The following is a 21467-nucleotide window of genomic DNA, read 5'->3' as shown; positions in this document are numbered from 1 at the left end:
CAGAAACGTTGGGTTCCGTTTACGCGAACCTGACAAACCAGAATATCATTATAGGAGCTTAAAAACGGTACAGCACCGTGAATATAATACATCATATTATTATTATTATTATTATTACGGGTATGAAATATAATATCATACATCGCATTGTCGTATCGAATTCGTAGTTAAAATCGTTGTTCGATCTTCACTCGTCGGCGCGCGGGTATATCTACTGACGACCGTTTTCACACAACACGATCACAATGGTCCGGAGATTAAACGCGTCGTACGCATACGCTTATTATAATAGTCGTCCCCTACGAGACGACAAGGAAATATGCAGCTTATAATAATTATGGCCGGGGCCACATTATTCGGTCGTTCGGAACCCTCTCATCGTATACCGGTTTTTCGGGTAGACGCAAGCAAGTGGTAATAGAAAACGAAAGAACAGGAGAAGAAGGAAAAAAAACCAACAACACGAACCGATGATAATCGGCCCAGTGGATAACATTATGGTAGAAGCAGGTACCCTGCTGCTAAACTGTGCGGCGGCGGCGGGGGAGGCTGGTGGGAGTAGCTCTCTCGGTAGCGGACCGCGAGCCGAAACGGCTGTGGCTAGAGAGACCCATTGGCGTGTGGAGGAGTAGGAGATGAGACGGAAGGGGACCGTGTGCGCGTGTAGCCCATAGGTACCTCACCGCCGGTGGTGATAAGCCTCCGGCATCCCAGCACATGTACGCGCGCGTTGTTTGGTCGTCGTCACACGCAGCACACACTCGAACGCACCGCGTGTGAGATATACATATATATATATATATAACTATACAGATCGTATACGGTATTTTTTTTCTCTTCGTTTCGGCCGCGTCATTATAATAATCCCGAAAAGTGTCGCGAGCTCGACCCGACTCGAGACTCACACATCCGCTCGACGTATCCGTCGTAGTAGTAGTCGTAGTCGTCGTCGTAGTAGTAGTCGTCCTCCGCGAGCTCCGTCCAAAACGCGTCCTATACGCGCGCTCGTCCCGCCGTTTTCAGAAGAACACAAATCGTCGGTCGAATTTTATTAATTTTTTCTCCGCGCGCACGTGTGCGTCCGCGACCAGAGGTATTCACGTCACCACTCTTCTCGATCCTATCGGTCGACACCCGAAGAAGTGAGCTCGCCAGCCGAAAACGCAACGCACCACTCCGCACACACGTCTTCGTCGACACTCCTCCGCAGACACGTGCGGCGTTTACATCGGAATCCGCGACCGAACCGTACGCGTCAACGTAAATAATATTATTGTCGTGCCGAGTCCACGATGACGACGCGTCGTAAGCTTCTACTGTGGACGGTGACGTTTTTGGCCCTCTACGGTACCGCCGGGGCCCAATCCCGCGGCGGCGCCGCCGGGTCTTCCGGTCCGGTCGGCCGGAGCATTTGCGACACTTGCGCGTGCTCTCCCGACAACGTCAGGCCCGTGACGGTCAACTGCACGTGTGCGAAGACAAAAGTAAGCAAACTCTACACTGTTTCGGTATTGTTGTTATTGTTGTTATTGTTGATGTTGTTGTTGTTGTGTGTGCAATGAGTTTTTGAAAAAATAAAAACGAACGTAATGGAAATCTAAAAAAACGGACGATCCCGTCATGCGTTTGGCGGGGTGGCTTATTCTGAATAACCTGTTTTACGACGACGGTGCCTATAAAAAATATTATAATCTTTCCATCGCCGTTTCCACCGTTTTTGACAAACAGACGTCGCGTTATGAGTGGAGACGGTTGTTTTTCGTTCTCTTCCTCCCCTACATTCCACGCGCGTTTCTCACGAGTCTCTCGGCAAGTTGCCGGAATGCTCCTCTGACCATAGGACGACGAATCGGTGTCGTATATTATGATCGGTACTACCCGCATTGATCAGTCCCCGACCGTTTACATTTAACGACCACATGCGTTTGTCGATCGGCCACGACGATTGTTTTATTGAGTTGTTTCTCCACTTTCGAGCTGAGGAATTCCGGCGGCGACCTTTTTTTTTTATATATGTAACAAAATAACGTGGAAATTAATCGTTTACACACCAAGTCAATAATATACGGCCAGAGTCATTAAATTTGTTAAATTGTATTTTATAGGCTCGTATTATTTTATATATTTTACCATGCGAACAATTCAACTAGAGTCATGGTGGTGTTTTTCTTGGTAAATTAAATAGGACTTATGGGAGTTTTAAAGTTTTCAGGAGTATCTCTCCCCGGGGAAACATTATAGTAGGTACGTAAAAGTACCGGCCTAACTATTATGATGTATAACACTTTTGTAATTTCATTTCAAAAATCACCTGCCCATTACTTATTCAAAGTTTTTATCCATTAGCATTATCGTTAATATTTCTCATGGTGACATATTTTTTAGCTATGAAACTCTCAGTTATTATTTAACAGTTTTTTTTTTATGTAGTTATAGGTTTGTATTATACAATTAATAAATTGCGTTATTTATTGGAAAACTACTGATACGGATAATATCGATGTAAAACAAATTATAATTACATAATATAATGTTTTTTTATCCATTAATGTGCACTGTAGTTATATTTAAATGGATAGCTTAATATTAATTTACACGAACTGATTTCTAAACGTTTATTTAAACTTTGGCATAATATTACAGCAATAGACAGAATATTATATATATACCTAACCTAATATATTGATTTTATATTATTATTGTCATATCTACTTGATTTTTTTTTTAATTTTAGAAGTTCGCTTACAAACCAATTTTTATTATTTGTTCAAAGCAAATACCTTTTGTTGATAAATAATTATAACTGAGGTCATTGATGTTATATTCATTTTTTTTTTATCCAATACAGATAATACTATTTAATCAGTACAGAATATAATAATTACTATATTTTACATTATATATAAGTATTTTAAAACTAATAAACTCGTATTAATAATTGTGTACAGTTAGAAAAAATTATATAAAACATGATTATACTGACTAATCAATAAACTCCCAAATAACCAAAAAAGAAATGTCCCGAATGTAAAATGTTACATCAATATGTGGTTTCAATTAACACTTAGGTACAATAGTTACTATAGAAAAGGCTATGGTGTGCACTATAAGATAGAGGTAAGCATCTTTGCGATTCTATCGTCTAACGAAATTGAGTACAAATAAAATTAAAACGATTAATACGAGTATAATATTTTTTTTATGGAATTAAATGTTTGATTGAAAAGATAAAATTGGTCAATATTGAATTTTAATTTTTTTATATTTTTAGATTTAACATGCTAAATGGCAAATGTATGCTTTTATTTTATTTTCTATCTCTGTTTTTGCTGTTATATTTTGTTTATAATTGTATAATAGACGTAAATAATATTAGTAAAACGTAACTAAATAACTCTATTAACTCTACATCTCTAACTCAATATATACTTATAGGAGGTAGATAAACCATTATAATATGTAAGATTATTTGATTGCAAATAGTAATAAAAGGTAATTCTAAAAATAAAATTGATTCTTATATTATTAGGTAGCATAATATAGTAGTTGAGGTCTTATAATATAAAATAATAATAATAATAATTATTATTGAATATAAACAATAATCAGTTATCACTGCACAAATTAAAATAGTTGTGAATGATTTCTCAGTTAATTTATTTTTAATACACATTAGCATTATTAAAAATATTTTTTAGATATATTAAAACACGAATAGAATATTTAACTTGAGTGAGAATTTATATTTGAAATAACATAGATTGGGTCTAGTAGACTTGATTAAATAATAAAATATAATAATTTTAATATATATTATTATAATTTTGTAAATAAATAAATAATGTTAGGTACTTATTATTATTCCATACATTTTAATTTCGTTGTAAAGATAACCACACATTTTGGACAATATACCTAGTGAATATAGTAAATCCAAAACCGCGATTGCAGTAAATTAGTTGCTATAATTAAATTTTAAAAATACAATAGAGAAGATTTAATCTTTATTTTTTTTTTAGAGCTTTGATACAGTTTATTTTTAATAATAAACGAGCCTTTTATATTAACAACTATACTTAGAACTTACTAAATTACTTTATTTCAATTTTAAACTATAACGAGAAGGGTTCAGGATTATTCGAATGGTTTTAATTATTTATTTTGACATTTATGTTTCAGTACATTTAGTAAAAATAAAATACGCAGTATTCGGCCGTATCTAAATACATTTAATTTACTGCGTGAAATTAGACATTAGATGTATTTATTTGCATATTATAACATTATATTATAATTTAATTAATACACAGTGGATATTAAAATTATTTTATTCCCTTTTTTTAAAATTTGTTTTAATAATTGACTATAATAATAATATAGTTTAGTAAACTAAAACTAGAATTGTATGAATATACTTCAATATTTATGTAGGGCATTTTTTAAACAATTACTTCTTATAAAAATAATAAATTTACTGTTCAGTGTACTTTTGATTAAAACTATTCGTAGCATAGTTTAATATTTTCTATACCTTTAGCGTTATATATATATATATATATTCTAGTTTGTTTATCATTCGACAATGCAAATATCAAAGAGTTTATTAAATACGAGTTTATCTTGAATTTCCTTATCAGAAATAAGTATATAAGGAAAAGCAAATTCATCGAGCATGTAAACATCCTGGTTTCTAATCATAATATATTTAAGAGTATAGTTTATAAATTGAATGTTGAACTATATCATAAAATAAAATTGTATGTGATGGATTTAAATAAAATTGAAAGTGAATAAAATATTAAAGATAAAAAAATCATGATACACTTATGTGTACAAGCAGCCTAAACGTAATAAATATTTTAAAAATGATTTCTATAATTATTCAGAAAATGTAGTAACTAAGGTGTCGATAGTTAGTACACATATATGTAGACATCGAGGTAAGATTGAATATATAATGTGTATGTATTATAGTACCTAAGTAACTACCTATAGTATATACAAACCTATTTTATCGAATAATAATATTCTGAAAAATTATGATACAGTAGTTATTATTTTGAATGATCAGCAATCTATAATAATATATTAATATAATGGTACGTGTGCATTTTTATTTGTTCATAATTTAGTTTATTATCATCATGCTATAAAGTCTATATTGACTTCCGAATGCATATAATCTGTCTTCCGGTTCGCAGTTATCTACATTATTAATACGCGTTTTACGAATACACATTCGTTACTACATAGATCAATTAATAATATGCTTTTTATTATTTATCGATCATTGTATATTAGTAATACTTTTTAATATGAGTTATAATATCATCTGCTTATGTGAAAACTGAAAGCTGATGTTTGATTCGAGGTCTAAAATCTCAAGATCGTAAAAGCCTTGTTGCATAATTCCGGAACCATACTATTTCGTTCATCACTTTTTGTTACACTATCAATTTTACGACTGTAATTTTTATTTTATTTTTTTTTGTCGTGTTAAATCAATGGTCCTTGAATAGTTGTAATATTAATTGGTACTCAGAGTTAATTACTTAAAAAGTATAAAAATATTATATAATTTAAAAAGAAAACATTAACGAAAATGGTTCTTCGTAAATATTTAAGGATGAAATACATTTGGTTTTAAAATTAAAACAATTAATTTAGATAAAGAATATCATAATAATAATAAAAAAAAACGAATAAAAATTAAAAGTCCATTTAAAGTTTTATTATCAAGTTTATATATTATGCTTTAATAATATGTATTTATGAACCTATAAAGTAATAACTTTAAATATAGTAACAAAAAAAAACCTTTTATTTTTTTAAATATAAACATAAGTATGAATAATATATGCTTAGTATATGTATATAAATAAATCGCGTCTTTAAGAAAATTCCAATAATATTTTGTTTTTGCCAATTTTCCGTAAGCTTATATTTTTTTTTCAACATTTATTTATTAGATAATATGGTGTAGAACATTTGAAAAAACATGAAATATACTTTATAAAACACCAAAGTACAACTACTAAAATAAATGTATATTCAAAATTAATAAGCTTAAAATATATTCTGAGAAGTATATAAAATCGTATTTAAGTTAATAGAAGCAATATTTATCACTTATAATATGTACGTAGGTAGTGATTTCTATACTTAACTAAATTTACTTTATGTTTTGGTTTATTTATTTTTGTTCAAAAAAATAAAATGTCTTATTTATTGATAATATCTTCAAGATGTAACACTTCCTAGGATCTAGGATTATAATGTTTGTTTAAACAAATAATTAATTTAACTGTTATAAGATATCTACCATATATTTCATAAATAAAATACTTCAGGCTTATTATTATTATTATTATTTTGTTTGCAATTACAATTCGATACGCAAAATATGCATTTTCAATACAATTTTGATGAATATTGATTTTATTTATACCTACATAAATAATATTAAAAATAATAAAAGTTCGATGTAATGACGAATTCGGCAATTCTTCAATCGTTCAAATAATTTATCAATTTAAATATAATTTACAATTTTCATTCATTTATATATTATTATAATTAATGACTTTACTAACACGTAAAATAATATACTAATTCACAGAACAAACTATGAATATATTAATATTCATTAGATCAATGTTTTCCTAAAGATTGAATCTAATCTAAATTAATGTTGTTACAAAATTTGTTTGGGTTCTTTGAATTTGATAACAGCATATATACCCTCGTCTCGTATATCCATGTAATTGTTTTAGGTTCTTCAACAGAAACCGTCTTATCTTTAAGAGCTAACAACATTAAAGTTTATGACCTTTTATAATGAAAAGTTACTAATTATTTCCATTAAAATAACGTAAGATTTAATTAGAAACGAACAGAATACTTCTAAACAAAGTTTTAGTTTAATTTGAGCTTTACAATATTTTTTTTTATTTAGTTTGACTATTGTTTAATATGTCAAGTTGAATACACGAATCGCACATAAACAAGTAGTTAAAAGGAATTGTTGATTTAATATATTAAATGAAGTAAGATCATAATAATATTTGACTGCCAATAATATAAGACGTGTGTATTTTTACCGAAGTCCTTCATCACATTTTTATATCCAACTTATATGATTAATAGATTTCGGTAACACAAAATGTCGTTCGAAGTATATGATAGGTAATCATCATGGATTGTCAAGAATAATAATGAAAATAACTCTAGATCTTTAAACCGTTAATCATTTTAGTGTCTCATTCGGTTTAGTATTTTTTTTTATGTTTCATTTGATATATTGTTATTAAAAAATCGTTTTGTCCGTTACCTACCATTGTATACAGACAAATCACTATACTCTTGTGTGCTTAATGTATTGAGTGAAGAACCGGATTGCAGGCAACATGCACATTAAAATATTAAAAGAAACATTTTTCTTCTTACGTGAAGGGTGTAGATAAAAGCCGTTTCTTTGTGAACAACTGTCTAGATAAAATGATAAGTATAAAATTAGCCTTGAAATGACGATTGGAGTATTTGAAAGAGACTATGTATGTAAATAATATTATAATAACCATTTAAAATGAATGAATTATAGTTACTATAATATATTTATAATGAAAAAATTTAAGTAAAAAAGTATAATAATAGAAATATAGATTTGTTAAAGAGTCATGAATTAGATAGTTCTAGATATAGTCATAAATAAATACATTACATTTTGGAAAAGTAAAAATAAGTTTAGAATTCGGTATTATTGTATTCTGTGTGTTTTTAACTTTGAATAGAAAAACAATTTATACTGTTTTTAACATTAGGTTATTGTAGGTATCTTCATTGACACGTACTTTGTCAGGGTTCAAGTATTAAGTGATACAATTATATGTTTGTACATACCTATACTGCACAAAGGTTGAGATTTTAACCGCAGTCATCCTGTTTCTATGTCTGAACTACCAATTCATTAAATTCTATTTTATAAATTATATACTCTAAAAATAGACAAACTGCGGCTACTTCACGAATGTTTTATTCGGGTCTTACTGCAAACCTATACTATAATTATAATATACCCTTAGACGTAACAGTTTGTATTTTTTTGCACTCAAAAACTACGGGTTTGCATTTATCGACATCGCAACTGTAACCGAAACCAAACACTTTCAAACTCAGGTTAAAAAACCGTCACTGTAACCTGAGAATTTAAAAATCCCGCGAAACCCAAACCAAAACAGAAAATATGCCAAATCTGATGTTAAATACCAAAACGTAACTCGATAATGTCAAAAAACCATAAACAAAACCGTTAGTATTTGAAACGGTGTCGGGCCACGGTAAATTGGTATCCACAATGAACAATACCAATATAGCAGTTATTTAAAAAATAAACTGTCTGCCCCTACGAGGAATAATGTGAAAACATTAATGATGCGCGTTTTACCTTGACGCGTTGTCCTCGCGAAACGGGTGATTCGTTCCGTCGATCCGGAAGATATTTTCATATCTATGTGTTTGGCAGAGATTTCGTCACACAACAGACAGTGCTAGAATTATAGTTGGAGAATATATAGGGGACGAAATTCACTGGGGGGGAAGGGGGCTCAAGGCCGATTTTGTTTTCGGGGCTTCAGGTCGATATGGGTTTTTCGACTTTGTAAAGTAAAAAGTTATTAAGGATAGCGAGTAATAAGTACCTATATAATGGTCAAAAAAATTAAACTCGACTCGTTTAAATTGGTTAAATTGCGATGAAATTGAAAAGTGAAAGTGGTGTCCAAAGACGATATCGTTACACAATAATATTAACCGAAAATATCATAATATATTAATGTATTTTGTTCCGCAGCTGCTAATCGTCCGGGACCAGGACACCACGGTGCTGTCGTCTGTCCAGGATCTGACGCTGGCCAGTTGCGGTTTCGTGTCGCTGCCGCCGTCCGGGCTGTCGAGCTCGACGGCGCTGGCCCGCGTCACGGTGCGCGACATGAAACTGTTCCACTACACGGCCGGCCTGTTCCCGGCACTGGAGAGCCTGTCCGTGGAGAACGTGGACGAGCTGGTGCTCGACGGTTTCGGGCCCGCCAGCCGGACGCTCCGCCACCTGACGCTCCGGCGCACCGCCGTGGTGAAGCTGGTCAAGGGCACGGTGACGACGGCCGCGCCGCTGCGCAGGGTCCTGTTCGACCGGGTGGACGTGGACGAGATCGAGTCCGGTGCGCTGGAGATGTCGTTCGTCGGCGACGGCGACAACGGTCAGCTGGCGGCCGCCGACGGATTCACGGTCGTCAATTCTACGGTAATGTTCTATATTATAATATAATATTATGCGCGTTATTTAAAACCGTAAAAAACTATCTCGTTGTTGTCGGCATAGGCACAGACGTTGTTTTTTATTATTATACGCCGCTCGCCGTCGTCTTTAGATCTCACTCGTAACTGAAAATAACAAGTTCGCGTCGAGAGATTAATTATGTACACTTGTTATAAGGACGAGAAGAGTAAACCACTATGGTTTCAACGGCGCATTTCGGAACGTTCTCTGGTGACCCATCATAACTTATCGTAATAGGTATTCATTTAACAGTATAGAATTACGTGTCTAACGATCACACGTGGTTATGGTCCTATAACGTTTAGAAAAAATTATATCAATTGATTCTTCCGAACGCGGTACTAAAAAAAAAAAAAAAAACTGTGGGTAGATATAGACTATAATATATAGATCGACGAAATATTTGCTAACGTCAATGTATGATGATCATATGTTAGCGCGAAAACCGGTCGAAACCTAGGTAAACGGGACTCTTGAATTTTACTAGAATTTACTAATTATAATTATTAGCAAGAGCTGAAAACACATGGCTTAAAAAAATAAAATTTGGATATATGTGGCACCAAAACACTTTTTGTGTGGCCTAGAATTTACAAAAAATTATCCTAAGAAAAGCTGAATAAATCTAAAATCGATTACTGAAAATTTATACAAATCAAATGATCGTTAAAACTGTAACTGTTATCAATCTATATACATTTTTTTATTATGTAAATGCCACCGCACGAAATGTTCAGTGTCAACTGTCAGGCACTGAATATGACAGGTGATGTCCTGTACCAATTATCGAAATTATTGTTTTTGTGTCTTAACTATTTTCAATTTTGTTCTAACTTTGTGGCCATATATTAAAAATGTTACGAGTTTTTAATTAAAATACTAATAAAAAAAATGTTGACATTAGCTTTTTACTTATCAGATGAAATTATGTAACGTGTCATAATAGTTACGTATTTTACACTAATATATAATATTATATTTTAATACCTATATTTTTTTCTATTTTTAATTTAGTATGTAACTATTATGTAAGCACATTGTTTATTATGTGTTTTAATAATTATTGCCATAGTCTATAAGTGATTTAATGAAAAACGATTTTAATCGTGTGGTTAGGTATGAGTATGGTACAAAATTACCTTAAAAAAAATGTATTACGTAACAATTATTATTAATAGTTTCTTCGATAAAGTTTAAATTATTGGTAAACGTGTTATTTAATATGAAATTATAGGTTTTTATATTTGTAATTTTTACATTTTTTGTGATATATTTATTCAGTTTACATATTTTAATAATTTTTGTTTTGTTGAAAAAGTTGTATCCTCTAAAAACTACAGTAGTAATTTATATTGCTATATTTAATTAATATTATAACATATAATACAAACTATTCTCTATATTACTGCCTAAAAATGAGTGAATTTTGTTTGACTTATTTATCTTCGAACGTTGAGAATACTCTTTCAAATTTATGTTTTATTAATTTAAACTTTATGGTTTATTGATTTTACGGTGAAAACAGTTTTCAAAACAACATCATTTTATAATTTATTTGTGTTTTAGTAATAAATATTAATTATTGTTTACAACATTCATAAAACATTTTAAAATAATTGAAACGAGTTTTATATTTTAGAATAATAAAAAAAAATTACACAAACTTTGCTGATATTGAAAAAATAACAATAAAAATAAATTAAAAATGTTGTATAGGGAGGAAAATGGAATACTAAAATTCGGTTATTATCGTACATAGTGAATATTAATATTCCTCATTTCTTTACTACCTACGAAACATATTTTATTTGCATTTAAAACACGTCGTATTTCCGATATTTACGCACTTTTACTGCACACACGATAAATTGTAACTACAATTCGTACCTACACGAACAGATGGACATAATGTATATTTTATATGTATAAGCATATTGTATATTATAATATTATCGGCGGAAGTAATATGTCATTTTAATGTATATATTTGATAAAAATATTCCAACTAATTGCATCAAAAATCAAAACTGCAGACTGCAGTGATTAAGTTCAATATATTTTATTTTAATTTTAAAACTGTTTATAATTATATCTATTATGCTTATTATACTTAACATTGTATAGATTGTATAAATAAAAAAAAAAAAAATTTTAAAACTGTCCAACGGTAATAAATATCAGCTTCACTGAACTTAAAGATCATAATAATAATTCAATAACTAATATTCGTGTAAAATTGGCTTAATGAGTACAATATCAATTAAACGCGAAAACCTCATCTGAAGTATTGCACTATGCTTGCGATATTTTACAATAATATCATCATTATTTAATTATCAATGTTAATATTATTTTACCGACGTATGACACTGATTACTACTTATCGAGTATCGCATAATTAAAATGTTGCTAAACCATAAAATATATTCAATAGGGCAACAGTTCTAATAACAAACCGATAATAATCATTAATTACATAATTTATATCGTATTTGCATTATTTAATTACAATTATAATAAGAGACTTGCTTTATTAAAGTGGAAGAGGAATTCAAAACACTTTTTTTTTATTTATTGAAAACACTTTTTATTTGTTTTTGAACATTTCGCTGTAATTCAGTTTTTGTTATTGATTCAATATGGTATTATAAACAAAATGTAAATTTAATTAATAAATCCATCCAAGATAAAAGAAAAAAAAACCAGTAGTTATTAATTTAATTTCCTTCCACAGTATGATATTGATAGTTTTTAAATTAATGAATTTTATCAAAAAGTTTAAATATTGAAATATATGAGTTCAGATATTAAATTAAGCACTAAATTTAATTTGCAATGTATTTTGACATAAGTAATCAAACATCCAAGAAAAATGACGCATGACTCATTGGTTGTATTGATTTGTTTGCCTCTCGTTTTATTTTATTTGTGAGTTTCCTCTTTAAATATCTTAGGATTTGTTTAAATTTGCTTTAATGAAATTATACCGATATACGTAGACGTAAACAAATCGTAATAATTAATTTTAATCTTAATCACAATGACGGGTGCTTCATTTTCGTAGTAATTGTAATCTTTGTGATATATTTGAATTTAAAAATAATCCCAAAAATAATATTGTTTAAGAATAACCCATTTAAAATGATATAATATAAAGAACGATACAAAATACTTACTAGCACGTATAAGTTTCTAAGAATTTCGTTTTTTAAACATTGTTTTTTTTTTATATATAACGATTTATGATTTATTTATGCAATATAAATTGAATCTCATTTAAAAATGTATTTAAGAAAACTGAAATTTATCGCATGTAGGGTAACTATAGGAAAGTCATTGTATAGGTTGATTTAGGGTTGAGTGGCCATAAAAGCTAGTGTATTTTCAATTTATTACATAAAAAAAAAAAATGAAAAGTCGAATTATTACATTCATAATACGATTCTGAGTGTAATTCGTTGATTATATTTAATAAATTGTATATATTTAAAAAAAAAACGGTTAGAAAAGTTCATAATATTATTAAAGAATAGAATTTAAAAGTTTAGAAATCAATATTTAATAATCTATTCAACTAAAATTTAACAATTTATAAAACATAAATTCAAATATATTTACATTAAGAATAAATAAATAAACCTAATATATAATATACGTTTTGATATAGGTAACTTACATTTTATTGTTTTTTTACGTTGTCTTACAAATACAATTTACCAATTTTGTATAATTGATTAATATAGTAATAAAGATACCTACAATATATAATAAAATATGCGCATTTGAATATTTTAGAACTATAGGTTTTCTATCGTTTGTTGTAAAATATGAATAATTTTAGAATAATATAGTATTACAATAAAAAAAAAAAACACTTAAGTGCATTATTATATAAAATATGTGTATACTGTACACACATATAGTACATTTGATGAATAATGCATCGATATAGGTAAGGTCGAACTAGACCACACACATTGACATTGACAATGTAAAGACGACTGTTAAAAAAGATAACGCAACATTAAAATAATACATAAAAGTGTTTGTTGTTAAGATGTTATACCCCTTTTGTTTTTTTTCTACTAACAAACGTGTTATAATAAAATATTTCAGTCTAAGTAGGTAATATATTTTAACAAGAAGTTTTCAACAGAGAAGTTCACAAGAAAAGGGTGGAAAAGTTTGACGAACAAAACAATCTTAATAAAATGTAAAATTTAAGAAGTAAAAAGTTTTTTCTTTTAACTAAAAAATTGAATGTCAAACTTAGAACGTTAAATGCTACAATACTAGAAGAATTTTATCTAAATCCAACAAATAACAAGTACAAAAATAATAATTTAATAGAAAAATAATGTGTTTAGATGTTATTTGTAAACTTTTTACTAGCAGTATTATATATGACGCATTGCAAGTGTAGTAAAATTCAGAATACTTTAGAGAATTGAGATGACAGTTAGAATAATTGTATCCGTAGTAATATACTATACTATAGTATATTATTTAATACTCAAAGGCTAATATAAAATATTAAAATATAATATTATTACGATATTTGTCGAGTTATGATTTATTTATTAGGTAGGTATTGCATTTCTGTGTTGGAATTGAAGAATAATAATATTCAAACGAATTTGAGAGAAAATGGGTTTCAAATATTTTTTTGCGCGTACTCCACAAAAGTGAAAAAAAAATTACATATATATATATATAATATACTCCCGAGAAAATAACAGTTATATATTGTGTGTGGTGTGGGTGTACGCGTTGTCATATTAAACAGTTTTTTTTCTCAATACCAGAGTATAATATTGTAACTGCATTTGTCACAATGACTTAAAATTTTTATAATAATGACTATTCACTATGACACACATAAATGGGTCGCATTGCTGGACAACCCATTGTTTAAAAGACGGCACATATACACAATACTATTTATTTTTTCCAACTTATTTTTACCTTTACGTCTATTATATGACAGAGAGGTCAACGAATTCTAATATAGGACACGATCAGACTGCAGGTTTTGCATGTATTGTTTTAATTACCAACGATTTACGCGCGTGACGTTTGATGTCATATACATATTACATAATATATCGACCACTATTGTTTTCGAAATGTCATTGGTCTGTATAGGTTTTTCCACGACTGTGACAAGGTAATATAATAATAAAGTTGGCAAATAATAAAACGGCAATCTCGTGCGATGGCGACAAATATTTCGATATTTAGATATGACAATATTAGTACAGGAATAATAACGTGTACACTCAAAACGGACTAGATGGACGATGAGACGCGCACAACGCGTTATCTAAATATCGGACAGGAATAGCCGAGAAAAGAAAAAAAATTATTACCGTCCCGACATTTGAGAAAAAGAACCTATTTACAATAATAATTTACAACACTATATACATATCACTATATATTATATTATATGTGCATCGTGGAATGAGAGTACACGCGTTTATTTCTGCGTCAGTGGGTCTTTTAGGGCTCGAATGCATTATACATGCATGGGGGTCTACCAAGAAACTTATGAAGATGAAAGAAAATTATATTATTACTACCGAAGTAAACGGCAGATTTTATTTTATTTTTTTACTTTCTTTTTTGTTGAATTCAATAGCACGCCAAAGGAAATAAACTCCCTAAACAAACTTTTAATACTTTCCTATAAATTACTACGACGTGTATTGTTTAATTTCATTTTTATGTCTGTACACGAGATATATTTAGTTGAATAAAAACCTTTTAATATTCTGGATAAGGTCTCGGTTCGTGTAACTTACTTTGTATACTGATTTAAATATGGTTTCAAACAGTGTTTCTTCTTTTTTTTTTATAATGCGTTTTCTTTCGGGATGCTTTGAATAACCATTACGTACTATCATACTCGCAAATAATGTATTATTAATAATATTTTAATCTACTTTATAGTAATAACGTATGATACAAAAATAATTCCTATACGTTGTATCAAATTCTAAAGTAATTACTTAAAACGATACAAACACGTTTATTCATTTTGAAACTCAAATTATTAAATTTCAAACAATAATTTTCATTCTCGCGTTCAGTTAACTTCAGAATGACTATAGTATCACCACTCAATATAATATATCTATAAACTTAATTTATTTTTTAAACTGTTAACAGTAAAATCGTTGTAAGGTTAGATATCAAATAATATTAAAACGATAGTTTTTGTTGTTGTTTCGAAGTTAATAAATAATGTTACATTAGAAAAAATATATATATTAGGTTGCTATTCAGTATGCATCACTATTGTCACAATTCGTGATTAATAATCAACATATTTTACATGTCGTTATGCATTTGTGACATTGTCGTAGCAAATGTATTTATACTATTGTATTGTGTGTATAGTGTACATCTACCCATAACGACGCGAAGTATAGACATGGGTAGGTTAGGTATACATACAAAATACCTTCGGAATACATAATTCTGTTGTATAATAATTAAACTATAGTATCGAATGAATTCGAACAACACGTCGTGAATGTAAAATTTCTAACTTTTATGGGCAAAACGTGAGAATATCCGTTCGTGTATAGATTCATTGATTTCCGTTGAAAATAAAGGAAAAATCAGCTTCGAAAAAAAAAGTAATTGCCTAAATTACAGAAAATAGTGACAATAAGAACAATTATTTATTCAAATGATCATTAAACGTTAATCTGGTCATAGCTGAAAACTTGAAGTACAATTATTATCCAATTGATCGAACGAATTAATATTCTTGTAAGCGTAACGATTAAAAACCGATTGAGCTATTTTACATACAATATTATTGGATTAGATTAGATAAACATTTTAGTGACGTCAGAGTAGGTATATATAACATTTGCTGTTTATAATTATTTCTCAAATGTTGCTCTACTTTGATTTTTTTTTTTTTTTATTAACAAAAGAAACATAATTAATTAATATATTATAAGACATAAACAATGACCTATCTTTAGATATTTGTATAATACTATCTTCTTGAGTTTTATTGTTATGTCGTTTTATTATTATAACATAGGTACTCGTATAACAATAATGTACTTATTGTGCACCGATTAGAAAATACATATTTTGTAAGAGAAAACAATAGCTTATTCTCAAATCAATAAATTGTCTATCTACCCTTAGAAGGCCATTTTCTATAGATACCTTCAAAAATATTTTTATCTATACGGTTCTCGATATTTCGTATTCATCAACATTGTGTTGTTAAAAAGTTTTGAAAACTGGCTCTATCCGCTATAATAATAAATTTAAAGAATGAAACCTTCATTGTGCAGGCCTAATGTAATCACCGGAAAATCATTCATCCGTCTAATGTTGTTTGTGTAAAAGAAAAATACAAGCAATAAGATGTGCAGTTGGAATGTGTAATATATATTTATATATATAACTATATAAGTATACCAATATAATGTAATGAAATAACTATAAAATATTATTTTAAAAGCATTTTATTTTATGATCTGATTTTATTGGATATTAATAATATACAACAATAGACACAAAGAATACGTTTTGATATATGATAGGTGATTACTGATTTATTTTAAATAGGTGCTTTCATAATAATATTGTTGTAGATGAGTATTATTATAATATTATGAAAACTATTATTTTAATCACATCGAGCGTGTATAATTATGTGTTATTAATTGTAAACAATTATTGTATGTACGCTTAAAAATATATTAACTTATAAAAAATATTATAATACTTTTTTTGAACGATTATCATCTTTTATAATTTAAATAAACTATCTACATTTTTGTCAAATATATTATATAACTTGTAAAATATAAGTCATTTTCAAAAAAAAAAAATTACCAAACTATTATGATTATAACGTTCTTAACATTTTTAAGCGTCATAAATACTTTCATCTCGTTTTCTAAAATAATTTGAAATTCTTCGGGGTTTTCAATTTGCCTAATGGAATTTCACTTATTTTAAATGATGCGTTTAGACGTAGAAAATGTTTTACATTAAAACGTAAAAGTGATTTTCTTTGAGCCAATAAAGTTAAATTGTTAGTAAGAACAATATGAATAAGACACGATCGTATAACATTTTGCTTCAAGGAGTTTTTGAAATGGCTAAAATCATTTAGTCTTACGGAATGAAATTATCTTATTTGATAATTTACTTTATAATAAATTCACCCTTACACTCGTTTAGATAAAGTTGAGAAGTACTACGTTTTCAAACTCCATACAAACAATAATGGAAATAAACTTTCTGCGGAAGAGTGAAATGAGTTATCAGTAATAATGTTACGAAATATATCTCCTGTTATATCTATGTCACGCGATAACAACATTATACTTTTTAGAACATTTGTATTAATAATAATACAAAGGTATATTCGTTTAAAACTCATGTTGCCTATCTTTGTTAAGAATCGCTAAAACGAAAAACAAATTTCGTAGTCGTAGTAGCAAAAATAAAATGATACGAATTCCCATTTTATTATCTAGTTAGAGGTAATACAAACTATGAATTAAATCCATTTCAGATTGTCTACGTTGTAAAGAAAATCCGAAATCGGATAGGTCATCATTTTGGCTTTAATTTTTGCAAAACGATATCAGTTTCATTTAGTCAACTTACACTCAAAGCAACTCAATATTTAGCTGTAGAGTACAACTACAAAACTCTATGTTTACATTTCATTAAGAAATATCCACCAAATACGTGTTATTATACTTATTAACAATAACTTCGTCAATAAAACTTGTTTAAAAATTAATAATATAAAACATATTTATCGATGTCCTTTAATTTAAAATATATTAATATGAAAATAATAATGATAAGTTACGACTCGAGTTTAAATAAGGTTAAAATGGTATTTGGTAATTCATTAATTAAGTGTAGTTATTATAATCTTGATATCTTTATGAAGTTCATTATAAAATGAAATTTAAATTAAGAAGGTTTACGAATATAAACATCCCTTCACCTGAGTTTATAAAAAAACCATTAATGAACTTTTTAAATTAAAATTACGTTTGGAATACATAAAAAAAAAAAAAATTAAATCAAACTTTCTAGCACATTATTATATGAAGTAATTCAAGAACTGTAATAGAGAATAAATAAAATATTATTAAAACAAAAAAAGTACCAACCGCCATAACTACCAACGTATAGCATATTGTTATACTTAATCTTATATGAAAAGTACAAAAGACATTAAAATATTTGTATTTTTTTTTAATGATATGTTGTTGTTTAAATAGTATAGATTATTCAGTATTAAATATAAGAGTTAACTTTGGCGTTGACTATAGTATTTATATTGTCTATGACATACACATTATTTGTAATTGTAAATAATCTTTTTAAAGAATATACTATAGAAAACAAGCTAACACAAACTAAACATTTGTTTTTATAAATAATCTATAATCTTCAAATAAATAATTATAATATAGATAAGACGTATACAATAGTGAGTAGTTATGTATTATATTTTATAGTAAAATAAAATTAGAAAAATATAAAATTATTACACATTTTTTTTATTATATTAATTATAATATTTTACACGGCGCTTTTAGAAATGGCAAATAATTATGTGTTTCACACTCGTTATAAATCACAACAGGAAGTACCTGGTAAGGTCAAAGTCCGAAATCTAAAATATAATTTATCAATACTTCACACCAAGTTCTTCACACTGTAACGAATCTCGTGAAGTATCGTCTCCCAAGTTTGTCGCACAGTGTTTGATTACATACGCGTGTCAAGTAATAATTTATTTTCCTAAAGTAGTTGCAAACGGTTTAGAGCGGATTTGTTATGCCGTCGTTCAGCCAAAACGCCTGCACGAACAACACGATAAACGTCAACGACGACAAACACGACTAACGACCATAACTAAAACCTGTTGCTCATCGAACAAATGTCTTAAGGTATAATTTTGTTTGCAGATCAAATATGTGCATTCGGGCGGCGTGACCGTCCGGTCAGGCGCCGTCAGGATCCTGAACAGCACGCTGGACAACTTGGCGTCCGGCGCGGTGGTGGTGGACGACGCGCGGAGAGGCGTCCGACTGTCGCACAACCGTCTGGGCTCGATGGCCGGCGACAGCGTGTCCGCGGTCCAATGGGACGGGGACTCGGCCGTGTACGTGGGCGGAAACGAGTTCCGGACACTGCCGGCCGACATGCAGCTGCTCCGATCCGAGCGGCCCGCCGAGTTCGTCGGAAACAACGTGGAAAGCGTGGACCTGGGCCCGTTCCTGTTCGGGCTGGGGCCCGCCGTCCGCGCGGCCGACAACCTGTTCACGTGCGACTGCGACCCGCGGCGCATCAGCGTGCTCAAGCTCAACCAGGTGTTCCCGGGCCTGCTGCAGCCGGACGTGGACAGCCGGTTCGCCAGTCTGCTGGCCGACAACTACTGCCGGCAACCGGCCAACACAACGCTGGCCGGTTACAGGGACCTGCTGGTCAGAGAGATCGTGTGCGAAGGCGCTAACGTGACCGCCATCCAGCCGCCCCAGTCGCCGACGGGCCAGCCGCAACCGTCCAGGGACACCGCGGCCCCGAACCACGGTAACGCGATCACCGCTGCTGCGTACGTGAGTGCAGCCGTCGTCGCCACTTCGTTCCTGTTGCGCGTCTGCTGAGCGCCAATAACGACGACAGATTTCGTTTTTTAATTTTTTTTTTTTTATTTCAAATATCTTTTTCATTTTTTCACGACTTAAGATCATCGCAACGCCGAACTGTTTCGGAACTCTTTATCACATTATAGTCTATACCATAGATTCTATAGTGTGGTATGACGATATATATTGGTATTATTACTTAAATATGTTTCAATTTTATTTTTATTTTTATATAATATTATAAGTACCTATTTTGAAACGGTACATCGGACGCGCTGCTCCTTCACTTATATAATAATATTATAACACTACCTACTACTAAATAACAATAATATTAGATATAAAATTTGTAAATATTACAATATATATTAAGATAAATTGTGTATTTTTTAAAAAAAATTTTTAGTTATTAAAAACGTTTTGTAAATCTTTTCATTCGCCGTATTATTTGACAGCACGCAACAATACTAATTCTCACTACATTATTATTATTATTATAGTCAGTTATCGGGGCAACGGTTTACATTCTACGCGTATGTGCGTTGTGTTGCATAAACGACCGCTCCTCGCGATCAAGACGTCCTTTAGTTATAATAAATATTATATTTTTATTTTACTAGAAAACCATTGGCCATTAGGTTGTTACGAAGAGAAAAAAACTGTATTGATAGTTTTAATGTCAGGGAGATGTTATATAATTATTACATTTATTTATTTTATATCGAAATGGGAGTAAAATTAAAATTAATAAACATTCAAATAATTGGATGGGTATTATTATTATTACTATCCAATTACGTAACGTAATGAAAACTGGAATGACCCCTTAGAGTCCATTGAACATTGACAAACAAGTCATTAAATATTTAATAGAATAACTAAAAATGTTAGTGTAATATAAAATTTTAGTTACGTTGTAATTTAAATCATGATATACAAGTACAACACTAACCAATGTAATTTTAATCAATAAACTTTTCAAACGTTAATAATATTATATTGTAAAGCAAATTTCCTCATTAAAACATATTTGTTATATTTTAGGTACTGTAAAATTAAATTTTGTAAAATAAAGTACAATAATATAATATACCTACAACATTACAATGGACAATTTTCGCATGGCTCGTTGTGTTCGTCCATCATGATTCGATGATCCGTGACAGACTAAATTTCGCAAACTCCCTATAATATTATTCGATTTTATTGAAATTGAAATACATTCAATCCATTTTTAAGAGATTTTAATTAGGAAATTGTAATGAACATTTTATGAAATGAAAAATATGAAAAATGCATTATAAATATAATATTATTTTAAAAATTTAAACACATTTACGTTTAGTATACATCGTTGACCTCTTGTAAAATTCCAATGGCTTTGTATATTTTGTACCTATTTTATGTTGCATAATATTATGAACATAAAAAAAAATGTTTTTCCAAGAACCGTTGAATATCATCATTTAAAA

General features: G+C 29.6%; 1 protein-coding gene across 1 annotated transcript; it reads left to right on the top strand.

Moving 5' to 3' along the window:
* Positions 1-669: 669 nt before the first annotated feature.
* Positions 670-20430, top strand: LOC132932124 (uncharacterized). The gene is made up of 3 exons (XM_060998349.1): positions 670-1484; positions 8849-9298; positions 19315-20430. The coding sequence occupies exons 1-3, from the start codon at positions 1293-1295 to the stop codon at positions 20011-20013; spliced, it is 1341 nt and encodes a 446-aa protein (XP_060854332.1). The 5' UTR covers positions 670-1292; the 3' UTR covers positions 20014-20430.
* Positions 20431-21467: the final 1037 nt, after the last annotated feature.

The sequence above is a fragment of the Rhopalosiphum padi genome, chromosome 1 (genome assembly GCF_020882245.1).
Source record: "Rhopalosiphum padi isolate XX-2018 chromosome 1, ASM2088224v1, whole genome shotgun sequence".
Classification (NCBI taxonomy): domain Eukaryota; kingdom Metazoa; phylum Arthropoda; class Insecta; order Hemiptera; family Aphididae; genus Rhopalosiphum; species Rhopalosiphum padi.
This window is presented reverse-complemented; position numbering and strand designations above follow the sequence as displayed.

Coding starts and splice junctions, on each gene's coding strand:
- LOC132932124 (XM_060998349.1), top strand. CDS start 1,293: ATGACGACGCGTCGTAAGCTTCTACTGTGGACGGTGACGTTTTTGGCC. Junction 1,485..8,848: donor GCACGTGTGCGAAGACAAAA/GTAAGCAAACTC, acceptor TTTGTTCCGCAG/CTGCTAATCGTCCGGGACCA. Junction 9,299..19,314: donor TCACGGTCGTCAATTCTACG/GTAATGTTCTAT, acceptor TTTTGTTTGCAG/ATCAAATATGTGCATTCGGG.